Source organism: Asterias amurensis, chromosome 3 (assembly GCF_032118995.1).
Source record: "Asterias amurensis chromosome 3, ASM3211899v1".
Lineage (NCBI taxonomy): Eukaryota > Metazoa > Echinodermata > Asteroidea > Forcipulatida > Asteriidae > Asterias > Asterias amurensis.
The window spans coordinates 12251787-12271874 of NC_092650.1; the positions used below are offsets into that span (position 1 = coordinate 12251787).

The 20088-nt window shown below is 37.4% G+C and overlaps 1 protein-coding gene across 3 annotated transcripts; it reads right to left on the reverse strand.

Annotated features, from left to right (window-relative positions):
• Positions 1–1244: 1244 nt before the first annotated feature.
• Positions 1245–20072, reverse strand: LOC139934562 (cyclin-dependent kinase 10-like). 3 transcript variants are annotated; one of them, XM_071928830.1, is made up of 13 exons: positions 20044–20072; positions 14165–14199; positions 12534–12671; positions 12185–12257; positions 11759–11830; positions 11088–11190; positions 9836–10038; positions 8695–8824; positions 7964–8087; positions 6412–6551; positions 5292–5344; positions 4444–4528; positions 1245–3409 (listed from the first exon to the last, which is right to left on the reverse strand). In XM_071928830.1, exons 2-13 carry the CDS (start codon positions 14171–14173, stop codon positions 3340–3342), a joined length of 1200 nt encoding a protein of 399 aa, XP_071784931.1. In that variant the 5' UTR covers positions 14174–14199; positions 20044–20072; the 3' UTR covers positions 1245–3339. The 3 variants fall into 3 exon arrangements, with proteins under 3 accessions (XP_071784931.1, XP_071784932.1, XP_071784934.1); XM_071928831.1 differs by having other exon boundaries at positions 12534–12664; positions 20044–20062; XM_071928833.1 differs by lacking the exons at positions 14165–14199; positions 20044–20072 and adding an exon at positions 13902–13921 and having other exon boundaries at positions 12534–12664.
• Positions 20073–20088: the final 16 nt, after the last annotated feature.

Sequence of the window (20088 nt, forward strand, 5' to 3'; positions counted from 1 at the left end):
GGTGTCCAGATTTAGCTGAACACCTCTTCTGCCATCAGAAACAGCTCCAGATTAAGACTGAACTCAACCTTATAGGCACGGGATACCTATGGTAATTGTCAAAAATCAGTCTTCTCACTTGGTGTATCTCAACATATGCATAAAATAACAAACCTGTGAAAATTTGAGCTCAATTGGTCATCAGAGCTGCGAGAGAATTATACAAGAAAAAAAACACCCTTGTCGCACAAGCTGTGTGCTTTCAGATGCTTGAGTTCGAGACCTTACCATTCAGTTCAAATATTTTAGTGCGAAATTACTTTTTTTCTCAAAAACTATGTTACTTCAAAGGGAGCTGTTTGCACAATGTTTTAAACTACATGTACATGTATCAACAGCTCTCCATTGCTCATGACCAAGTAAGTTTTTATGCTAAAGTTATTTTGAGTAGTTACCAACAGTTTTCAGAGCCTTTAATACTCAACATACCATGTTTGGATTTTCTTGTGTCGGTGAAGTGGCTGAATAATAATAATAATAATAATAATAACATACTTTGTGTTTTTTTAATTTGAAGGGGAGTGAAACTATCGACTTATGAAATATTTGAAACGAACAGGAGATACCTTTTGATTTGCCCAAAACTTTTTCATTAGACTTGTTGCTCCTACAATTTGTGTAATGTTCTATATTATTAAACCAAGTCTGTAAGGGGTTATCATAACAATGATGATTTACGACAAACATCTCCATGTTAAAAATTTACAAGGAAGCTGTGGCCAGATTTTAACGGGGGAAAATGCCTACCCTTCACTTGCTGTTCTCAATGAGCAAAGCCACTGTTTACTTGTTGTTTTGGGGTAATTTGTCCAGTTAAGTTTGAAGATACATGTTAACTTATACATACAATGGGTTTGTATAGCGCCGTTTTATTAAGGTTCCAGCACTGTAATATTTTGTCCAAGGTTTGTATGTTTTGAAGTACTTGATTCAGGTGTTCTTATCCAACACAATATAATACAATACAAAAATGTTTTATATACCGCCATTTCATCAAGACCACAGCGGTTTGTGATGAAACAGAGAAACAAATGAACGATGAGACAAATGCAAGTTAAATCAAACAGCCAAAAAATCATTGTGGGAACAGGTGTGATTTCAGATGCTTCTTGAAAATATGAAGTGAATAAGCAGAGCGCAAAGATGGGGGGAGACTATTCCAAAGTTTAGGAGCGGCAAAAGAGAAGGATTTGTCAGCAGCTGAAGCAAGAGATCTGTGGTTTATTTTGTGTTCGACAAGACGGGTAGTGTTGTTTGATGATCGCAAGCCGACTCCCAGTGTGTACAAAACCAAGCACGATTTTAAATATGCTGGGCCCAGATCATTAAGGCAACATATGCAACAAAGATATGGTGTCCATATGGTTGATAACAAAGGTTGGCATTGGGTGGTGTGGGTGTGTCACACCAGACTAGTGTTTCTGATTCGGCCGAGTGTTGGTTCGAATCCTGGTCATGGGGGGCGGGCACTTGTACCCTTGAGCGAGATACTTAACTAAAATTGCTTTGTCATTCTGACGTCCCATACAAGGATCAGCAGTGCCCATTGAAGAACACACAACAGTTATTGTGAAGAGTAGGTTTAACTCTGTGTTTCTGGTTCACAAAGCAAGCACCCACGCTTACGGGTTGCCTCAGGCTTGTGAGCTACAGTGATGAAGTTCACTAACGTGGCAATCTTTTGTTTCATTACCAGAAATGTAATAATAATATTAACATAAGTAATTGAGCCCTTTGCAATGGCTCATTAGCTGGAATGTTATTTGTGTTTGAACAAACATTTTTCCAAATGTGTGCAACAAATGAAGTCAATTGTTTTATTTAATTTTGAAGTAGAATCTTATTAAAGGATAAATCATTGTATAGACCTTGTGCACAACGCCCACACACATACATGTGTGTGTCCTGTCTGCCATTTTGGGTGTCCAGGCATGCAACTGTAACTTAACCAAAAAAGAGGACATTACAAAATGTCAATGATTTGGTATTTTTCAATTTTAATTGGTAAAACTGAGATTTAAAAAAGAGGAAATCAGCTGATCCGAGGAAAAAAGGCATGCCTGGTTGTCAAAACGTGCACAAAGGGAATGGACACCCTCAAAAAGGCAGACATTGTAGATGCGCATTGTTCGGTGGTGCAAAAACACGTGTACCATCATTTTGTGCACGTTTTGACGTACCATCATTTTGTGCACGTTTTGACATCAATAATTACGGACAGGAGACGGTGCATGTGTGTGCGCTGCACATTGTGAATAGGGTCTATAAGTTGGATACATGTATTTCTGTGCTCATTTGTAAAGTTATTGGTAGTAAAACAAATATTGTCAAAAACTTGAGTATCGATTGTTTGGGTTTTTTATTTATACAAATAACTTCCAGTTTCAAAGCATTGTACAAGTTTTTCTCGGATGCATTAAGTGTTGTTGTGTGTAAGGATGGAAATAATTGCATCCCATTTGAGAATCATGCCTCACTTACATGTATATATATAATGACTTAATTGGTATTATGATACAGGAAAAGGTGAATTTGGCAAAATCTAATACCTCGATGACATGTTAATTGGCAAAATGCTGTAGACAGACTTACAGAGGACATTTTGTACCGAACAACTTCAGATTGTCCTCAATTTTTTGCTGACAGCGAGACAGCCAAATTTTTGTCCACCCAGACATACCAGTTGCCTTCGTAGCATTAGGTTGTGGAAAAGTTGCCTTTTACAGGGGTTGTTGTGTTAGCCCATGTTATACAAATGTGGCAGACCAGAATGGGTGGGCTGCCACCATTGTTTGTCAATTATTTGATTTCCTTAATGGTACAAGAAAGGCAAGAAAAAGGAGGTTCTGCAAATCACAGTGAAGTTAAAGGCCTACTCAATTTTCTCACAAAACATCTCAAAACTAAATGTTGAGGATCTTTGTTGTCTCTCCTTTGTCAAGTCAGGGTTTTTAATAGTGGCAATGATAGAACAAGTGCCTAAAGAACCATTCTACTTGTTATACCTCGTTAACAAACTGTGACGTTTGATTGGTCGAGAACCAATCATGTGACGCGCAACAAAAACGCATGTTACATGGCTCAACGGGCCGGGTAACATGAAAAGTGATGTACACAGGTGTACATCACCTTGATCGTTCCCGGCGAGGGAATTGTTTCTTGTTCGTCTGCTATTGTATACTGGTACAAAGCTCCAAGTCTGCTGTGTTTGTAGACATCAGATTGATAGAAGTTTTTGATGTACTGTCAAGTCTGCCACTCCGGTACAATTTTCAGTCCAAATGCAGCATGTTGAAATGCTCATCTTTTAAGCTTCTTGGCACATTCTGGTCCAAATGCTTGACCAAAATCCTCTCTTTTATATGTAGAGCTGAAAAAAATGCAATGCAAAAAAAGCTTTAACAACATTTTGACAGTAGTTTTTAGGGCTTTACACAAATCGATTTAGACACAATTTTATAAATCACCTTTAATAACATGGAGCCTAAAAGTAATTTTCAAATTTGGAATCCTCTTTAAATAAAACCATTCTTATATAGCGCACATCACCGTGAGGTCCCTATGCGCTGTAACAGGAATTCAACAATTATTGTACAAAGTAAATGGATATGTTTTTAACCGGGTTTTGAATTGTTCTGATGTCTCAGCCCGTTTGACAACCTCTGGAGAAGACTGTTCCATAACTGAACTGCTGCATATTGGAAAGAGCGGGAACCGTACGACTTGGTTTTGGTAACTGGGGGAGTACCTTACCCTATAACTAGTTCACTTTAGATTACAGAACAACACAATTCTTACAGCGGTTTGCTTACGATACTGGCATTTTGTGTGTTGCTGGTGGTCATGTGGTGAGATATTGCAGCAGATAGCCTGTGCAGGCAATCTATTCTAAAGTCGGTGGTGTGCTGGTTTGGTAGCCCTTGACAAAAGGCACCCCAAACAATGAAAGCAATATAACCTTTTGGATGGATTTGTGCCTAACGCCTTTTGTTAAAGGCGTGAGGCACAAATCCACCCCAACAAATATTCTGCTTTGAATGTGGCTCAAACACAGGACCGCAAGAAATATACGATCTAATAAAACATGTTAATGTCTATGAGAAGAGTTCTTTGTATAGGTGTAAAAACTGAACTTCATTGACTAAACAATAGTGACTTGAGAGGGACAAAAATAGGTTTTTTTTCACAATGGTGTGATGGGTTAATCCCGAAAGTAAATTGGTGAAACAAATTACAATAGAAAACTGTGTAGTGATTTAGAGACATTTAAAAACAAAGTTATTTTCATTTTACTTATGTGGCAAAATAATTTTCAATCAAACACTGAGTTAATGTATTCTGTTTTTTTTAGTTAAGACAGTTGTACAGTTTGTAATATTCATATAAATGAAAGTAAAGCTTTACCTCTTGCCTTCTGGGTGCTGAACACTTGTTTTTTTCCGTTTGTTTCTATGATGTGGAAATGTTGGCATCAATTTAGAATCACATGCTGCAAAAGGAAATCATGCCAACCACATTACTTCATCAATTCAGCCCAAGAAAGTCTTGCATAAAAATCAGGTTTTAAAATGTCCTGGAAGGTTATTTCAAACTTGAGTCATGTTAACGGAGATAACCAATATCAATAAAACCTTTACATCAGAAACCAAACCAATTCCTTGATTTGGAATCAGGTCTTCAACACCAAACAACTTGCCTGGAACTGGGGTCTTTAACTATGAATTTCATGGCTGGGACTGAATATTTGATACCCCCAAATGCATGGAAGGGCGGACCAGCTTCCTTTGGGCTATTTAGGCTACAAAATTGACCCAAACATTACTACAATAGACCGATCCAGTAGGCTTTGCCCACCACGCACACCTGAGCAAGAACACGTTGGGCTCTCCAATGCCTTTATGCACAACTCTGCCGCACGCGCCAAGATACGCGCACGCATGTCCGACCTTATTTGTCGGACCTTTGTTGCGTTGTGATTGGTCAATACGCAATGGGGCGGAGCTTAGTGGATCGGTCTATTGTCTTCAAAGAGTAGATTAGAATGATTCCTAAAAAAAACCATCAAATTTGGCTATTTTGGAAACTAAGTTCACATGATTTATGGTTACCAGACTTTGGCTCAGATAAATCTTGCAATTTTTAAAGTTAGTTTTACCTCCAGCGCTATAAGTTTATTAAAATACAAAATTTAACTCTCTTTCAAATGAAGAACTAGACAACAGAAATTAAAATTACACACAAATCAAACTTACGCAATGGGTGTTCTTTAAAATATGAATGGGTCAAACAATCTTCAGCAGTAGCCCTGCAAGAGGAAAAACACAAGAATGTTGAACATAAATAAACACAGCCTCCCCTTTATATCTACAGGCTATTGCATCCATGCCCCCGGGTCAATGCCTTCATACCAGTGTTGTAGGTCTCGAGACCTGGTTTCGGTCTCGAGACCGTCTCAAGACCTTTTTTGGTGTCTCGGTTTTGGTCTCTGTCTTTGACTGCAAAATGTCTCCCCCTCAACACCTTGGTCTTGGTCTCAGATGGGGAGGTCGCGGTCTTGGTTTCCGACTTTGAGGTCTCGACTACAATACTGCTTCATACATGTACCGGTACCCTTGAAATGCTCCAATAGAAATTCACAATTTCCTCATAAGGTGCCCTTTACCAAGGAGAAATTGCCTTGTTGCCCGTGCCCTTTCAATAAATGAAGAACACAGGCCTGTATCAAGGCAAATACAACATTAATATATACATGTGTACTATGTACATTTTCTTTTTATAATGATGATAAAGGAAATGTTGACAAAAGTAGCTGACGGCTGAAAGAGCACTCCAAATCCACTTGTGGTTTTTAACCAAGTGCTCCAAACCCACTTGTGGTTAAAGAACCAGCAAAAAGGACTTTATGAAACCAATTGCAATTCCAAACATGTGGGGTAAACCCTCATTACTAGGCTTTTGACATTTTGATGCAAGAAGAGGATTACACATGTACATGCATTGAAAGGTTTCCCCTGTTGTATTTCATTGTATTTTGGCTCGATTGAGGCAAGTTTGAGTGGATCAAGATTCGAGCATTGGTCCTTTATCACAGTAGTGTGCATGCTCAGACCTACGCCCAATACTGAGCATGCGCACGCTCAGAGCCGCAAAAAAAGGTCGCTTTTTTTGCTGCCACCAGCGACTCCAAGCCCAAGTTTTTGTGACTCACAGTGTTTATAAAAGTCTCAAAAGAGAGAGCGAGATACTTGGAACAAAATCTTTGTTCTCTTGGCTTTGATATCAATAAGTTTCTTTTGCGGATCTTTAAATATAATGGCTTAATAGTATACAACTGATAATATGTAGAATCTTCAACCTAAAAGCATTGCATACCTTTTCACTGGATCATACATGAATAGGAAATTAAGCATGCGTAGACCAGCCTGGGAGAGCCAAGGAAACTTATGCTTCAAGTTGTTGTATGGCTGCTTCTTAAGACTATATTTCTCTAACATTGGCAAGCTGGAATAACCCTGAAAAATAAGACAACACAATAATATTAATATCCAAGTCTTATATAGTGCACGTATCTACAAACAAGGTACTTAAGGCACTTATGTAGTAATTTACATTTTTACAGAAAGATAGGTTATTAAAGTTATGAATTTTGAGACCCAATCATGTAGCACCTTTTAAGGGTTTACAAGGTGCTTCAGTGCATTCAGCAGTCACAGCCAGAAACGCCGGGCAAACCCCTTCTCTTTTTGATAACTGCACTGGGTTCTTTTACGTGCGTTCACAACACATGGGACCAACGGCTAAATCCAAAGGACGAAGCAATGGTCAAGTGTCTTGCTTAAGGACACAAACATCCTGACTGGGACTCAAAACCACACTCTGCTGATCAGAAACACCAGAGTTTGAATTTGGTATTCTTATTACACTTCCACATCTATATCAGTTGATTTGATAAACATTTAGTTGAATGACACCTTTGTCTGCTAAATAGTTTTACAACAAATAGATCAAGCGTGGACACTATTGGTAATTGTCAAAGACTAGCCTTCACAGTTGGTATATCACAACATATTCATAAGATAACTAACCTGTGAAAATTTGAGCTCAATCGGTCATCAAATTTGCGAGATAATAAAAAAAGAAGAAAACACCATTGTCACACGAAGTTGTGTGCGTTTAGATGGTTGATTTCGAGACCTCAAGTTCTAAATCCGAGGTCTCGAAATCAAATTCTTGGATTACTTCTTTCTCGAAAACTATGGCACTTCAGAGGGAGCCGTTTCTCACAATGTTTTATACCATCAACCTCTCCCAATTACTCGTCACCAAGAAAGGTTTTATGCTAATAATTATTTTGAGTAATTACCAATAGTGTCCACTGCCTTTAATTGCAACATTCCAATAAGACACATTGCTGTTTCAATGTAAGAATCAGTGCCTACCATTTTGTAATCTTGTTTGAGGAAATTAAAAACTTGTCAAACGTTGCTCTTCTTTTTTAAATTCAATGACTAGATCTGTCAAATTCAAGCAAAATCTGGATTTGATTTTGAGTATTCCAGAGGTTACTTTTCATCAACTGGATCTCAGACACTTGTCCTGCCTCGATTTCACAAAACTCTTCCTAACTTAAGACTAATCTTATAGGACTTAGGAAGAGTCCCAACCCTGCACTGTAGCGTGCAGACCTTAAGATTGATCCTACATGTAAGTTAGCACGAGTTACTCGTTCTAACTCAAGATAAGACGAGTCCTAACTCTTTGTGAAATCGACCCCTGGTGTTTTATTAACATTTTTTTAGAGGAATATAAATTGAGATAGAACTGAAATTGATGAGACATAGAAGCAGCAGAAGAAACAGCAATAGCAGAAGCCTACACATCATAATAAGATGCACTGATCCAAACTAACTCTGCTTATACAAACCTGCCATATACTGTCATTGGGAGTTCCCAACAAATCAATAATGAATTGAATTTGTTGCAGCTCAGATGTACCTGGCATCAGGGGCTGGTTTGCTAGCAGCTCACCAATGATACATCCTGCAGCCCTTCAACCAACAAGACAAACTAATTATTCATTAATTTATTGAACAGTAGCTCAATTCAAATGATTGCATTTTAAATATAATACATAATAATAAAACCATTCATGTATATAGCGCATATCACCGTGAGGTCCCTATGCGCTGTAAAAGGAAATCAACAATTATTGTACCAAGGTAAACAGATATGTTTTTAACCGGGTTTTGAATTGTTCTGATGTCTCAGCCTGTTTAACAACCTCTGGAAGACTGTTCCATAACTGAACTTAACACATTATTTAGTGATTTTTGGGGTTGAACAAAGAATTGACTAGAGTGGGATTCGAACCAACGACCTCCGGATTAACGTGCCGGCGCTCTACCAACTGAGCTAACTAGCCCTATATTGGCGGTGTCCCTATTTTGTCAATATCTTTGTTCGGGGGTGCCAGTCAGAAGCCACACAACTGTTAACTGCCGTGTAGCCAGGGATCACACCCAAATTACGATACAACCTGGGAAGCGGCAGCCAGGGGATCACCTTAAGGGGATGCGACTTTTTGTTTCAGATATTTAGTGTAATTATTGAGTGTAATTAACAATGTTATTTTGAGTACAGTGTACTTGTACATACCACATATCAATGGCCGTTGTGTGTGTAACAGAACCGAGCAATACTTCTGGTGCTCGATACCATAATGTTACAACCCTTGGAGTCATCGGCTGCACTGGAAGACCAAACGTTCTTGCAAGACCAAAATCAGCTGTTTCATAAAGGCAAATACGTGAAAGTAATGTCAAAATGAATTATTCAATGGATCAAAAGCCTTCCCCCCTTCACCCCCCTTCACCCCCCCCCCAAAAAAAAAATGTCTGGTTATGCCACTTGGATGGGTAAGGGGAAGAACTATTTCAAGCAACTAAAACAATTAACAAAGCTCCTTTGGTAAAGCCTTGTCACATTTAAATCCAGAGTTCCCTGGTTTAAATCCCACAAGTAAATTATTAATTATTATTAATTATTAATTGTTTAACCCAAAGTTGTCAAACATCTACCCAGTGAGTTTCCCTTGAAGTTTATTACTTGAGATTCATAAATACCTCAGACAGTTTCGCTATTCCTATTTGAGGAGAGCGTGTCACGTGGGTGTGTATAAACCTTTGTTTATGACCTGTAAAAAGTGTTAATTCATGGGCGTGACACACGACGTTGCACCTGTTCTTATAAGACAGTTTCTTCATTCCTATTGGTCGAGAGCAACAGCTGAAACAGTTGTGCCACATCACGCGGTACGCGCGACGCGCACAGCATTCCCTTATAAAGAGTTGTTTACCCGAGGGCGGCGGAGGGCTTTACTATTTCATAGCTGGAGGGGTGTTGTGTTGAAAGAAATCATTTAACAATTATAATTTGTGCATTTATTCTACTTTTTGACAAAAAACTGATGATGTTTTTGACCGAAAAGGTATGTATGAATGGGAATCAAAGTGTGTTGAATCGGTTTTCAACTAGTGGTTTAAACCCGCCGAGGCCTGGTTCTTTATAATTTACCTCGACTTCGTCTCAGTAAAATTATCAAGAACCAGGCCTCGTTGGGATTAAACCACTAGTTGAAAACCTCTTCACCACACATTGATTCCCTTATTTAAAATAAAAGCAAATATCAACATAATATCAACAAATGAACATATCAACTTTGGATGGCTCATTGTCATTTCTGGGTTTTGGGCATCTAGAATAACCTGCTTTCAAAGCATACATTCTAAAAACTAACCAATTTTAAGACACCCTTTGTCAGTAAGAAGCAAGTTTGAGACTTTGAGATCTCTATGAATGATGAAATTGTCGTGAAGATAATGAAGTCCATTGACCATCTGCAGAGCTAGGCATTTGACTTGGGCCTCGGTAAATGGAGCTGGCATGTTATCCAGTAAACTTGCAAGGTCTTGCTCACAGTACATCATCACAAGGAAAATGCTACCAAAAGAAACAACAAAATAGAAATGCAGTTTTTGTTAATTAAAAAACCCATTTATGGGAGTCAAAACTTTGACTCATATAAATGGCCGACAGTGTTAGTCAACGAGAAACAAAGAAAACCATGCAATTTCAAGTGATACTTGTGTGGATCATTATATTCTACTTTTAAAATATCTTTCTAATCATATGCATTTTATAACAAACGGTTACAAACGCTTTTCAAAGACCAACTCGACCGATCCAAGGCAACGTTTTCCTTTAATGACCTTTCTAATGATGTATACATTGTCAAAGTCCAACACACTCTTTATGAGTTATGATTTTTCAAATCTGAAACAATAATTTAACATAATTTATTAACTGATGATGTCATCATCACATAATCAAGTTTGAGTCATCTTAATATAAGTTTCATTTGTCTGATGAGTTTCAATGTTCAATTCAGTTTAAATCTGGAGTAATGATAAGCCCTGAATTTTTTTTCTTTTTAATCAACCAACTTTGGCCTGAACGAAAGTAAAGGTCATTTTTCAAGCGATTTTAGCGTAACATTTGAAATATTGCCCCAGTCTTGATGCCCAAATATATCAAACTTCAATGAAATACAGCGAGGAGAGGTGAATTGGCAATTCATGAACAACTACTTTACTTTAAAGGGGAGGTACACCTTTCATAATTGTCAAAGACTAGTGTCCTCACTTGGTGTATCCCATCATAAGCATACAATAACAAGCCTGTGAAAATTTGGGCTCAATTGGTCATCGGAGTTGCAAGAAAATGATGAAAAAAAAACACCCTTGTTGGACGAATGAGTGTGCTTTCAGATAAGAATAAAAAACCTCTAGCTAGAAGTCTTTTATTATTTTAGTGAGAAATTACCTCGTTCTCAAAAACTACATTACTTCAGAGGGAGCCGTTTTCCACAATGTTTCATACTATCAACAGCTCTTCAATGCTCATTACCAAGTCAGTTTTTAAGTTAATATTTGTTTTAAGTAACTTCATGTACCAAACGAGTACTTTCCCTTTAAGCAGTGCTTGTGTACCTGTCCAAACGGCTTCCTACCACCACCTCCTTCAGTTGAACCACATTGTCGTGATTCAAGTTGATCAGCAAATTAATTTCACGTAAACCACTTATAGGAAGTCCTACAAAAAGAAAATAACATTTCTATGAATGATGACATCGTAAAACAGTGAGTTCAAGGATTTGGGTACTCTTTGTAACACAAAACACAATGTCCTCAAATTTACATTAAACTTGCACCGTTTGAAGATAATGGTAGAAGCAAGCTTACCTAATAATATTCCTTGCTGAGGTAGAGTGCTGTAGTTTTTGCGGAATGACTAAAACACTGTCAACAAATCTATTACCACTTTACTGTCACATTACACTCCTCCATGATTTCTTCGGTCCACACTGAATGTTCCCCGAGCACACAAAATTCTAGGTCAAAAGGATTTCAGTGTGGCTGGGCCAATGATTTGGAACAATCTCCCAACTGCCATTAGGGAATCTACTACTCTTTCTACTTTTCGTAAAGTCCTTAAGACTCACCTTTTTCCTAGTTAATTTCTTTCTAGTGCGCTATGATCTAGATGGAATTGCGCCTTATAAATTTTAATTGTTATGTTAATTGTTATGTTATACTGTCCAGTTAATTATCACTAAAAGAAGCAAGACCTTCGTCATTGCTAACGATGTTTACACACTTACCATCTTTCTCATTCTCCATGCGCATCTTTTTCAGTGCAACAATTTCACCTGTTTGAGTGTCCCTAGCTCTGTCTGTCAGTTCAAACAAAATTAAATGTAATATGGTTACATAACACACATTTCACATGGTTACAATAACACACATTTTACATGGTTACAACACATGCTTAACATGGTCACAATAACACATACACTGTACTTGACATCATATGTTTACAGCAACACACATGCTTGGACATGGTTACAATGATGTGCATGCTTAAATGTCCATGTTATTACTATATAAGTTTTTTAAATAAACGTTACCCTACCAAAACTAAGTGAAAAACAGGTATGTTTTATCTGTAACTTTCCTTCATTAACACTGACATAATTATGCAAAAGTCACTATATTATGGACTAAAGAGCTTAAAAGCTTGTACTTACACACTATTCCATAGGTGCCTTCTCCAACTCTATTCAACTTTTCAAACTCAGAGACACTCCTACATAAACCAAGCTACAAGGGATACACAAGGAAAACATAATAATGTAGATCTGTATATTTCCATTATCCCTCCTTAGCAATATTCCACAATTGAGACTATAAATTGTGCTCACTCTTTGTCTACACCAAGCATTAGTTGTTTGTACATATTTTTTTCAAAATGGAAGCTGTTTTTAATTGTTTTGACAGATCACATTAAAGAAATTGCTATTCCAATAAACGATGAGCAAGGACAAACGAACAAGTGTGTTATTCCTTTCTGATGTATTACATTTCTATGTGACCTACCCTGTCTTTTTCTGGTATGATCAACGGCTGTCCCGTCTTCATTGAAACAAGATGAGTCACTTTATTATCATTATCTTGAACATTTGCTCTTGTATCCGATGACATTGAAGTGGATTTCAGCATCATGGTGCCTGGAATCTTTAAACAAAGGTTTTTACAAACTTAATCTTTTTAAAAGTAAAATTAAATTAAAGTTTCTTTAATCAGGAAGATCACACCAGTACTACATCAGAGTATAGGGGGTAGAGATTGCCGTGACATTACATAACAAAACCACACTAGCAACCCCCACACTCCCAAAGACAATAAAGAAGACCCAGTTGGTGGCGTAGACTGGTGCCCATTTCAGAGGGTATTGACATCGAGCATTGTAGACCAGAGTGGAAGGAGACCAGTCTTCTGGATACACAAGGTGCCGAGTTTGCAGGGTGCCGAGGTTGCGGGGTGCCGAGGTTGCGGGGTGCCGAGGTTGCGGGGTGCCGAGGTTGCAGGGTGCCGAGGTTGCGGAACATAGGAGTGTCGCAATATAGAGTAGTGACCAGTTCAAACCTTTTCAGTATTGTTACTTTATATTAACCACTTGACTCTGCAAGTGATATTGCTTGGTGCTGAGATTGTAATAGTAAAAAAAAAGTTTGAACAGTTTTGACATTCTTGAAGCCGAGTGGGTGCCGAGTGGGTGCTGAGTTTGCAGGGTGCAAGATAGCCCACCTTGTTGAGCTGTTAATGGCTCCGCTTTTAGCATCAGTCTCATGAGACGATGTTAAAAGCCGAGCCAATTAACAGCTCAACAAGGTGGGCTACATGCAAGATGCAAGGACCAAGGTGCCGAACGGAGGTCGCAGATGCAGAGTTTGCGAGGTGCCGAAGTGTCCACAGTACTACCCTTTCTAATTCTAAAGCTGTATAAACTATAATAATCATGGTAAAATCAGTCAGGTTTTTAACTTTTTCATTTTATGAAAAGTTTAACATTCGGGTACTTTTCAAAATGTCCACAGATTTACATTAAACGATATAGGGCCTACAGGGTTTGAAGAGAATGATAGTGGAAAGCTTCCCTTCAAATGTTAGTACTAACATGACTAACTAAGGTCTTGTAGTTTTTGAGAAATGTGTAAAACAAGTAAGTCACAAAATCATTTTCGTCTCATGAGACCAATGATTTTAGCATGTAAAACCCCCTTAACCAGTTATGATATTATTACAGTGTATACCAAAACCATAACATAACTGGTAAATACATTTTTACATGCTAAAACTGAGACAAAAATTATTACTTTTATACTCATTTCTCAAAAACTACAGCACCTCAGTAAGTAAAATTCAAGGGAAGCTTTCTACTATCATAATCTTCAAACTGTGTACAAAGTTTAGTGTAAATCTGTGGACTGTGGACACAGTCCTCACTGACTCGACTGTCACTTTACTCACTCATTCACTGTACTGTGAGTGTGAGTGTGACTAGCTAGTGATAACAACCAAATTATAAAGAAATTTAAAAAAAAATTCTGAAGGAAATTGTTTTGTTATTCCTTAAATCTTGTCTTAAATTGTTATTCCTTAAATCTTGTCTTAAATTGTTGTTTTTACTTTTGATGGGAAAACAAACAAACAACAAAACTTCTTACCGCAACCATGGAGCTAACTTAGCACACTGAGCACACACGGTGGACACTTATTCTCAAACGTTTGGGGTTCATTGGTACACACTATTAGTATCCGAAGTAATAAGGCTACACTAAACTGGCAGCAACAGTCCTTACACTTCCCACGATTGGCCGTGTACACAATACAGCGTATAATGAACACGCACGCTAAGTGCATATAAAGACCCCACTAATATACCCTTCACATAACCCAACCTCATAATATTTAACCCTCGACGGAATTTCTTCAAATTTTTAGAATGTATTAATGACAAATGTAGCTTAATAAATAGTCTGTTTTCAGCTTTTTCCTATGTACAGTTGTCAACTTATTCAAAGTTAAAATCATCTCAAACGTTTGGGGCTCATCGATTTCCAAGTACCGCCAATACAGCGTATAGTTAACAGGCACGCTGACTGCATGAAAAGACCCCACTAATATACCCTTCACAGAACCCGTCCCCAACGTATTTAAACCCCGGTAGAATTTCTTCAAAGTTTTAGAATCTATTAATGAAGAATGTAGCTTAATAATTAATATTTTTTCATATTTTTCCTATGTATAGTTGTCAACTAATTCAAAGTTAAAGTCATCTCAAACGTTTGGGGCTCATCGATTTCCTAGTACCGCCAATACAGCGTATAGTTAACAGGCACGCTGACTGCATGAAAAGACCCCACTAATATACCCTTCACAGAACCCGTCCTCATAGTAGTTAAACCTCGACGGAATTTCTTCAAATTTTTAGAATCTATTAATGAAGAATGTAGCTTAATAATTAATATTTTTTCATATTTTTCCTATGTATAGTTGTCAACTTATTCAAAGTTAAAGTCATCTCAAACGTTTGGGGCTCATCGATTTCCAAGTACCGCCAATACGGCGTATAGTTAACAGGCACGCTGACTGCATGAAAAGACCCCACTAATATACCCTTCACAGAACCCGTCCCCAACGTATTTAAACCCCGGTAGAATTTCTTCAAAGTTTTAGAATCTATTAATGAAGAATGTAGCTTAATAATTAATATTTTTTCATATTTTTCCTATGTATAGTTGTCAACTAATTCAAAGTTAAAGTCATCTCAAACGTTTGGGGCTCATCGATTTCCAAGTACCGCCAATACAGCGTATAGTTAACAGGCACGCTGACTGCATGAAAAGACCCCACTAATATACCCTTCACAGAACCCGTCCTCATAGTAGTTAAACCTCGACGGAATTTCTTCAAATTTTTAGAATCTATTAATGAAGAATGTAGCTTAATAATTAATATTTTTTCATATTTTTCCTATGTATAGTTGTCAACTTATTCAAAGTTAAAGTCATCTCAAACGTTTGGGGCTCATCGATTTCCAAGTACCGCCAATACAGCGTATAGTTAACAGGCACGCTGACTGCATGAAAAGACCCCACTAATATACCCTTCACAGAACCCGTCCCCAACGTATTTAAACCCCGGTAGAATTTCTTCAAAGTTTTAGAATCTATTAATGAAGAATGTAGCTTAATAATTAATATTTTTTCATATTTTTCCTATGTATAGTTGTCAACTAATTCAAAGTTAAAGTCATCTCAAACGTTTGGGGCTCATCGATTTCCTAGTACCGCCAATACAGCGTATAGTTAACAGGCACGCTGACTGCATGAAAAGACCCCACTAATATACCCTTCACAGAACCCGTCCTCATAGTAGTTAAACCTCGACGGAATTTCTTCAAATTTTTAGAATCTATTGTTGAGGAATGTAGCTTAGTATATAATTTTTTTCATTTGGGGCTCATCGATTTCCGTGTACACAGGGGGCTATTTTCACTCGTGTCACCTAAGAGCTTCAACTTTCCGAAAACTTTGACCAGCCGTCTTCAGAAGTTGAAATATCGTCATCGGCCGCAGTAAGCACAAGCATAACACTTATACAGTCGATTCGATATCTTAAAAGCACATCATTATTCTGATGGATGAAAACAAAGTGTCAACGCTTGAACAGTCTTTTGTGGGCCAACAAAATGAAAAAGAGAGGAGGATTAACTAATAATGCAGCGTTCTTACTTTGTATGATTCAATGTATACATTGAAAAAAAAAATGATTAATAAAATATTGAAAAAAGCGTTCACATTATTATTGTTTTTTATTTTGTTTCTATTATATTTTATGAAAAATTTCCAGACTTCCACAACATTTTTGGAAACAACTATTTCTTTGAGGGGCTTGTATTGAAATGAACTTCTTAAAAATTAGGCTTAAGACTAATACAACATTATAAGGTTTTTATATAAATACGAATCCTATATTTTACCTAATGTTTACAGGTAAACAAAAAATAATGGGATGCTTTCAAGATTTGTTTTCATATGGTGCTAAAACATTTCGTTAAAATAGCTATAGTGTCCGCTAGTCATACGTCCTCCACGAAGGCGGTGTGGACCGTCAAATATTGATAATTTTAAAATGCAAGCTTACGAAGTTGCAACATTACAGGATTCTCCATTTTCCTTACAGATACCAGTACTTGACAGACGTCTTGGTTTTAGAAGCCATAAAGCATCTTTTTCACAAGGTTGCAGTCTTGACGTCTCTGACCAGAAATGCGAAGACGATGAATTTTGGTGAAAGTTTGAGTATCCTCAAATATGTGTGTTCTGTGTTCAATTGGTTAATCCAAGTATTAATCTCCCCAAAGAAAATTCACTCTTTAGTTTTTTTTGTTTTTATGGCATAACAAATCTTATAAAAGTAAACGAGCAGTTCTTTATAAAACAAACTCGATGCCTTGTAATGCCTTAACGGGAGCGTATACCTTTGTTTTTTTAACCATTTGATTGTTTTAATCTATGTTAAATGTAGACATATAAAGTATAACTATAGCCTGTGATTTCAATTCAAAAGGTGGTAGCATGTTAGAGGTATCGCCGAAAAGCCAGAGTGGTTTTGTCCACGCATGAAGAGTAATCCGCCCACGACGCACGTGTGAGCAAGAACACGTGTTTTAATACTATCATTGGTAAAAATATGAAAAAAATATTATTTATCAAGCTACATTCCCTACTAATAAATTCTGAAGAGTTGAAGAATTTCTGTTGATGTTTTAATACTATGAGGATGGGTTCTGTGAAGGGTAGTGGGGTCTGTTCTTGCAGTTAGCGTGCCTGTTGACTACATGCTGTATTGTGTACACTGAAATCGATGAGCCACACGTTTGAGTTGACTTTAACTTTGAATAAGTTTTTAATTTATTAAGCTACATTCTTCATTAATAGATTCTAAAAATTTGAAGAAATTCTGCCGGGGTTTAAATACTATGAGGACGGAATCTGTGAAGGGTATAATAGTGGGGTCTTTTCATGCAGTCAGCGTGCCTGTTGACTATACGCTGTTTTGCGGTACTTGGAAATCGATGAGCCCCAAACGTTTGAGATGACTTTAACTTTGAATAAGTTGACAACTATACATAGGAAAAATATGAAAAAATATTATTTATTAAGCTTCATTCTTCATTTATAGATTCTAAAACTTTGAAGGAATTCTATTGGGGTTTAAATACTTTGGGGACGGATTCTGTGAAGGGTATAATAGCGGGGTCTTTTCATGCAGTCAGCGTGCCTGTTGACTATACGCTGTTTTGCGGTACTTGGAAATCGATGAGCCCCAAACGTTTGAGATGACTTTAACTTTGAATAAGTTGACAACTATACATAGGAAAAATATGAAAAAATATTATTTATTAAGCTACATTCTTCATTTATAGATTCTAAAAATTTGAAGAAATTCCGTCGAGGTTTAACTACTATGAGGACGGGTTCTGTGAAGGGTATATTAGTGGGGTCTTTTCATGCAGTCAGCGTGCGTGTTGACTATACGCTGTATTGGCGGTACTGGGAAATCGATGAGCCCCAAACGTTTGAGATGACTTTAACTTTGAATAAGTTGACAATTATACATAGGAAAAATATGAAAAAATAATATTTATTAAGCTACATTCTTCATTTATAGATTCTAAAAATTTGAAGAAATTCCGTCGAGGTTTAACTACTATGAGGACGGGTTCTGTGAAGGGTATATTAGTGGGGTCTTTTCATGCAGTCAGCGTGCCTGTTAACTATACGCTGTATTGGCGGTACTTGGAAATCGATGAGCCCCAAACGTTTGAGATGACTTTAACTTTGAATAAGTTGACAACTGTACATAGGAAAAATATGAAAAAATATTATTTATTAAGCTACATTCTTCATTGATAGATTCTCCAAATTTGAAGAAATTCCATCGAGGTTTAAGTTTTATGAGGATGTGTTCGGTGAAGGGTATAATAGTGGGGTGTTTTTATGCAGTTAGCGTGCCTGTTAACTATACGCTGTATTGGCGGTACTGGGAAATCGATGAGCCCCAAACGTTTGAGATGACTTTAACTTTGAATAAGTTGACAACTATACATAGGAAAAATATGAAAAAATATTATTTATTAAGCTACATTCTTCATTTATAGATTCTAAAAATTTGAAGAAATTCCGTCGAGGTTTAACTACTATGAGGACGGGTTCTGTGAAGGGTATATTAGTGGGGTCTTTTCATGCAGTCAGCGTGCGTGTTGACTATACGCTGTATTGGCGGTACTGGGAAATCGATGAGCCCCAAACGTTTGAGATGACTTTAACTTTGAATAAGTTGACAATTATACATAGGAAAAATATGAAAAAATAATATTTATTAAGCTACATTCTTCATTTATAGATTCTAAAAATTTGAAGAAATTCCGTCGAGGTTTAACTACTATGAGGACGGGTTCTGTGAAGGGTATATTAGTGGGGTCTTTTCATGCAGTCAGCGTGCCTGTTAACTATACGCTGTATTGGCGGTACTTGGAAATCGATGAGCCCCAAACGTTTGAGATGACTTTAACTTTGAATAAGTTGACAACTGTACATAGGAAAAATATGAAAAAATATTATTTATTAAGCTACATTCTTCATTGATAGATTCTCCAAATTTGAAGAAATTCCATCGAGGTTTAAGTTTTATGAGGATGTGTTCGGTGAAGGGTATAATAGTGGGGTGTTTTTATGCAGTTAGCGTGCCTGTTAACTATACGCTGTATTGGCGGTACTGGGAAATCGATGAGCCCCAAACGTTTGAGATGACTTTAACTTTGAATAAGTTGACAACTGTACATAGGAAAAATATGAAAAAATATTATTTATTAAGCTACATTCTTCATTAATAGATTCTGAACATTTGAAGAAATTATACCGAGGTTTAAATACTATGAGGACGGGTTTTGTGAAGGGTATAATAGTGGGGATCTGTTTTTGCACCGCGGAGTCGTGCTGGCGCCCTCTACTGGCTGATATGTGTAACATCGCACTGTGACTGTTGCATGAAAGGCAGACAAATAGGCAGCGCCTAACGACTTGTCATCAAGTCTACTGGCTGATTGGCACGAATGTTACAGTATTCACTATACGCTGTATTGGCGGTACTTGGAAGTCGATGAGCCCCAAACGTTTGAGATGACTTTAACTTTGAATAAGTTGACAACTGTACATAGGAAAAAGCTGAAAACAGACTATTTATTAAGCTACATTTGTCATTAATACATTCTAAAAATTTGAAGAAATTCCGTCGAGGGTTAAATATTATGAGGTTGGGTTATGTGAAGGGTAATAGTGGGGTCTGTTCTTGCAGTCAGCGTGCCTGTTGACTACACGCTGTATTCTGACACGGAAATCGATGGGCCCCCAAACGTTTTAGTTGGGACTAGGTGAAGTTTAGCAATAACACGGGACATGGTCAATATTTCCTTCGGATAGTTATTAGTGTGTACCAATGAACCCCAAACGTTTGAGAATAAGTGTCCACCAGCACGCACAGGGCGCCGCCATGTTTGTTTTATTTTACAAGCCCCAACTGT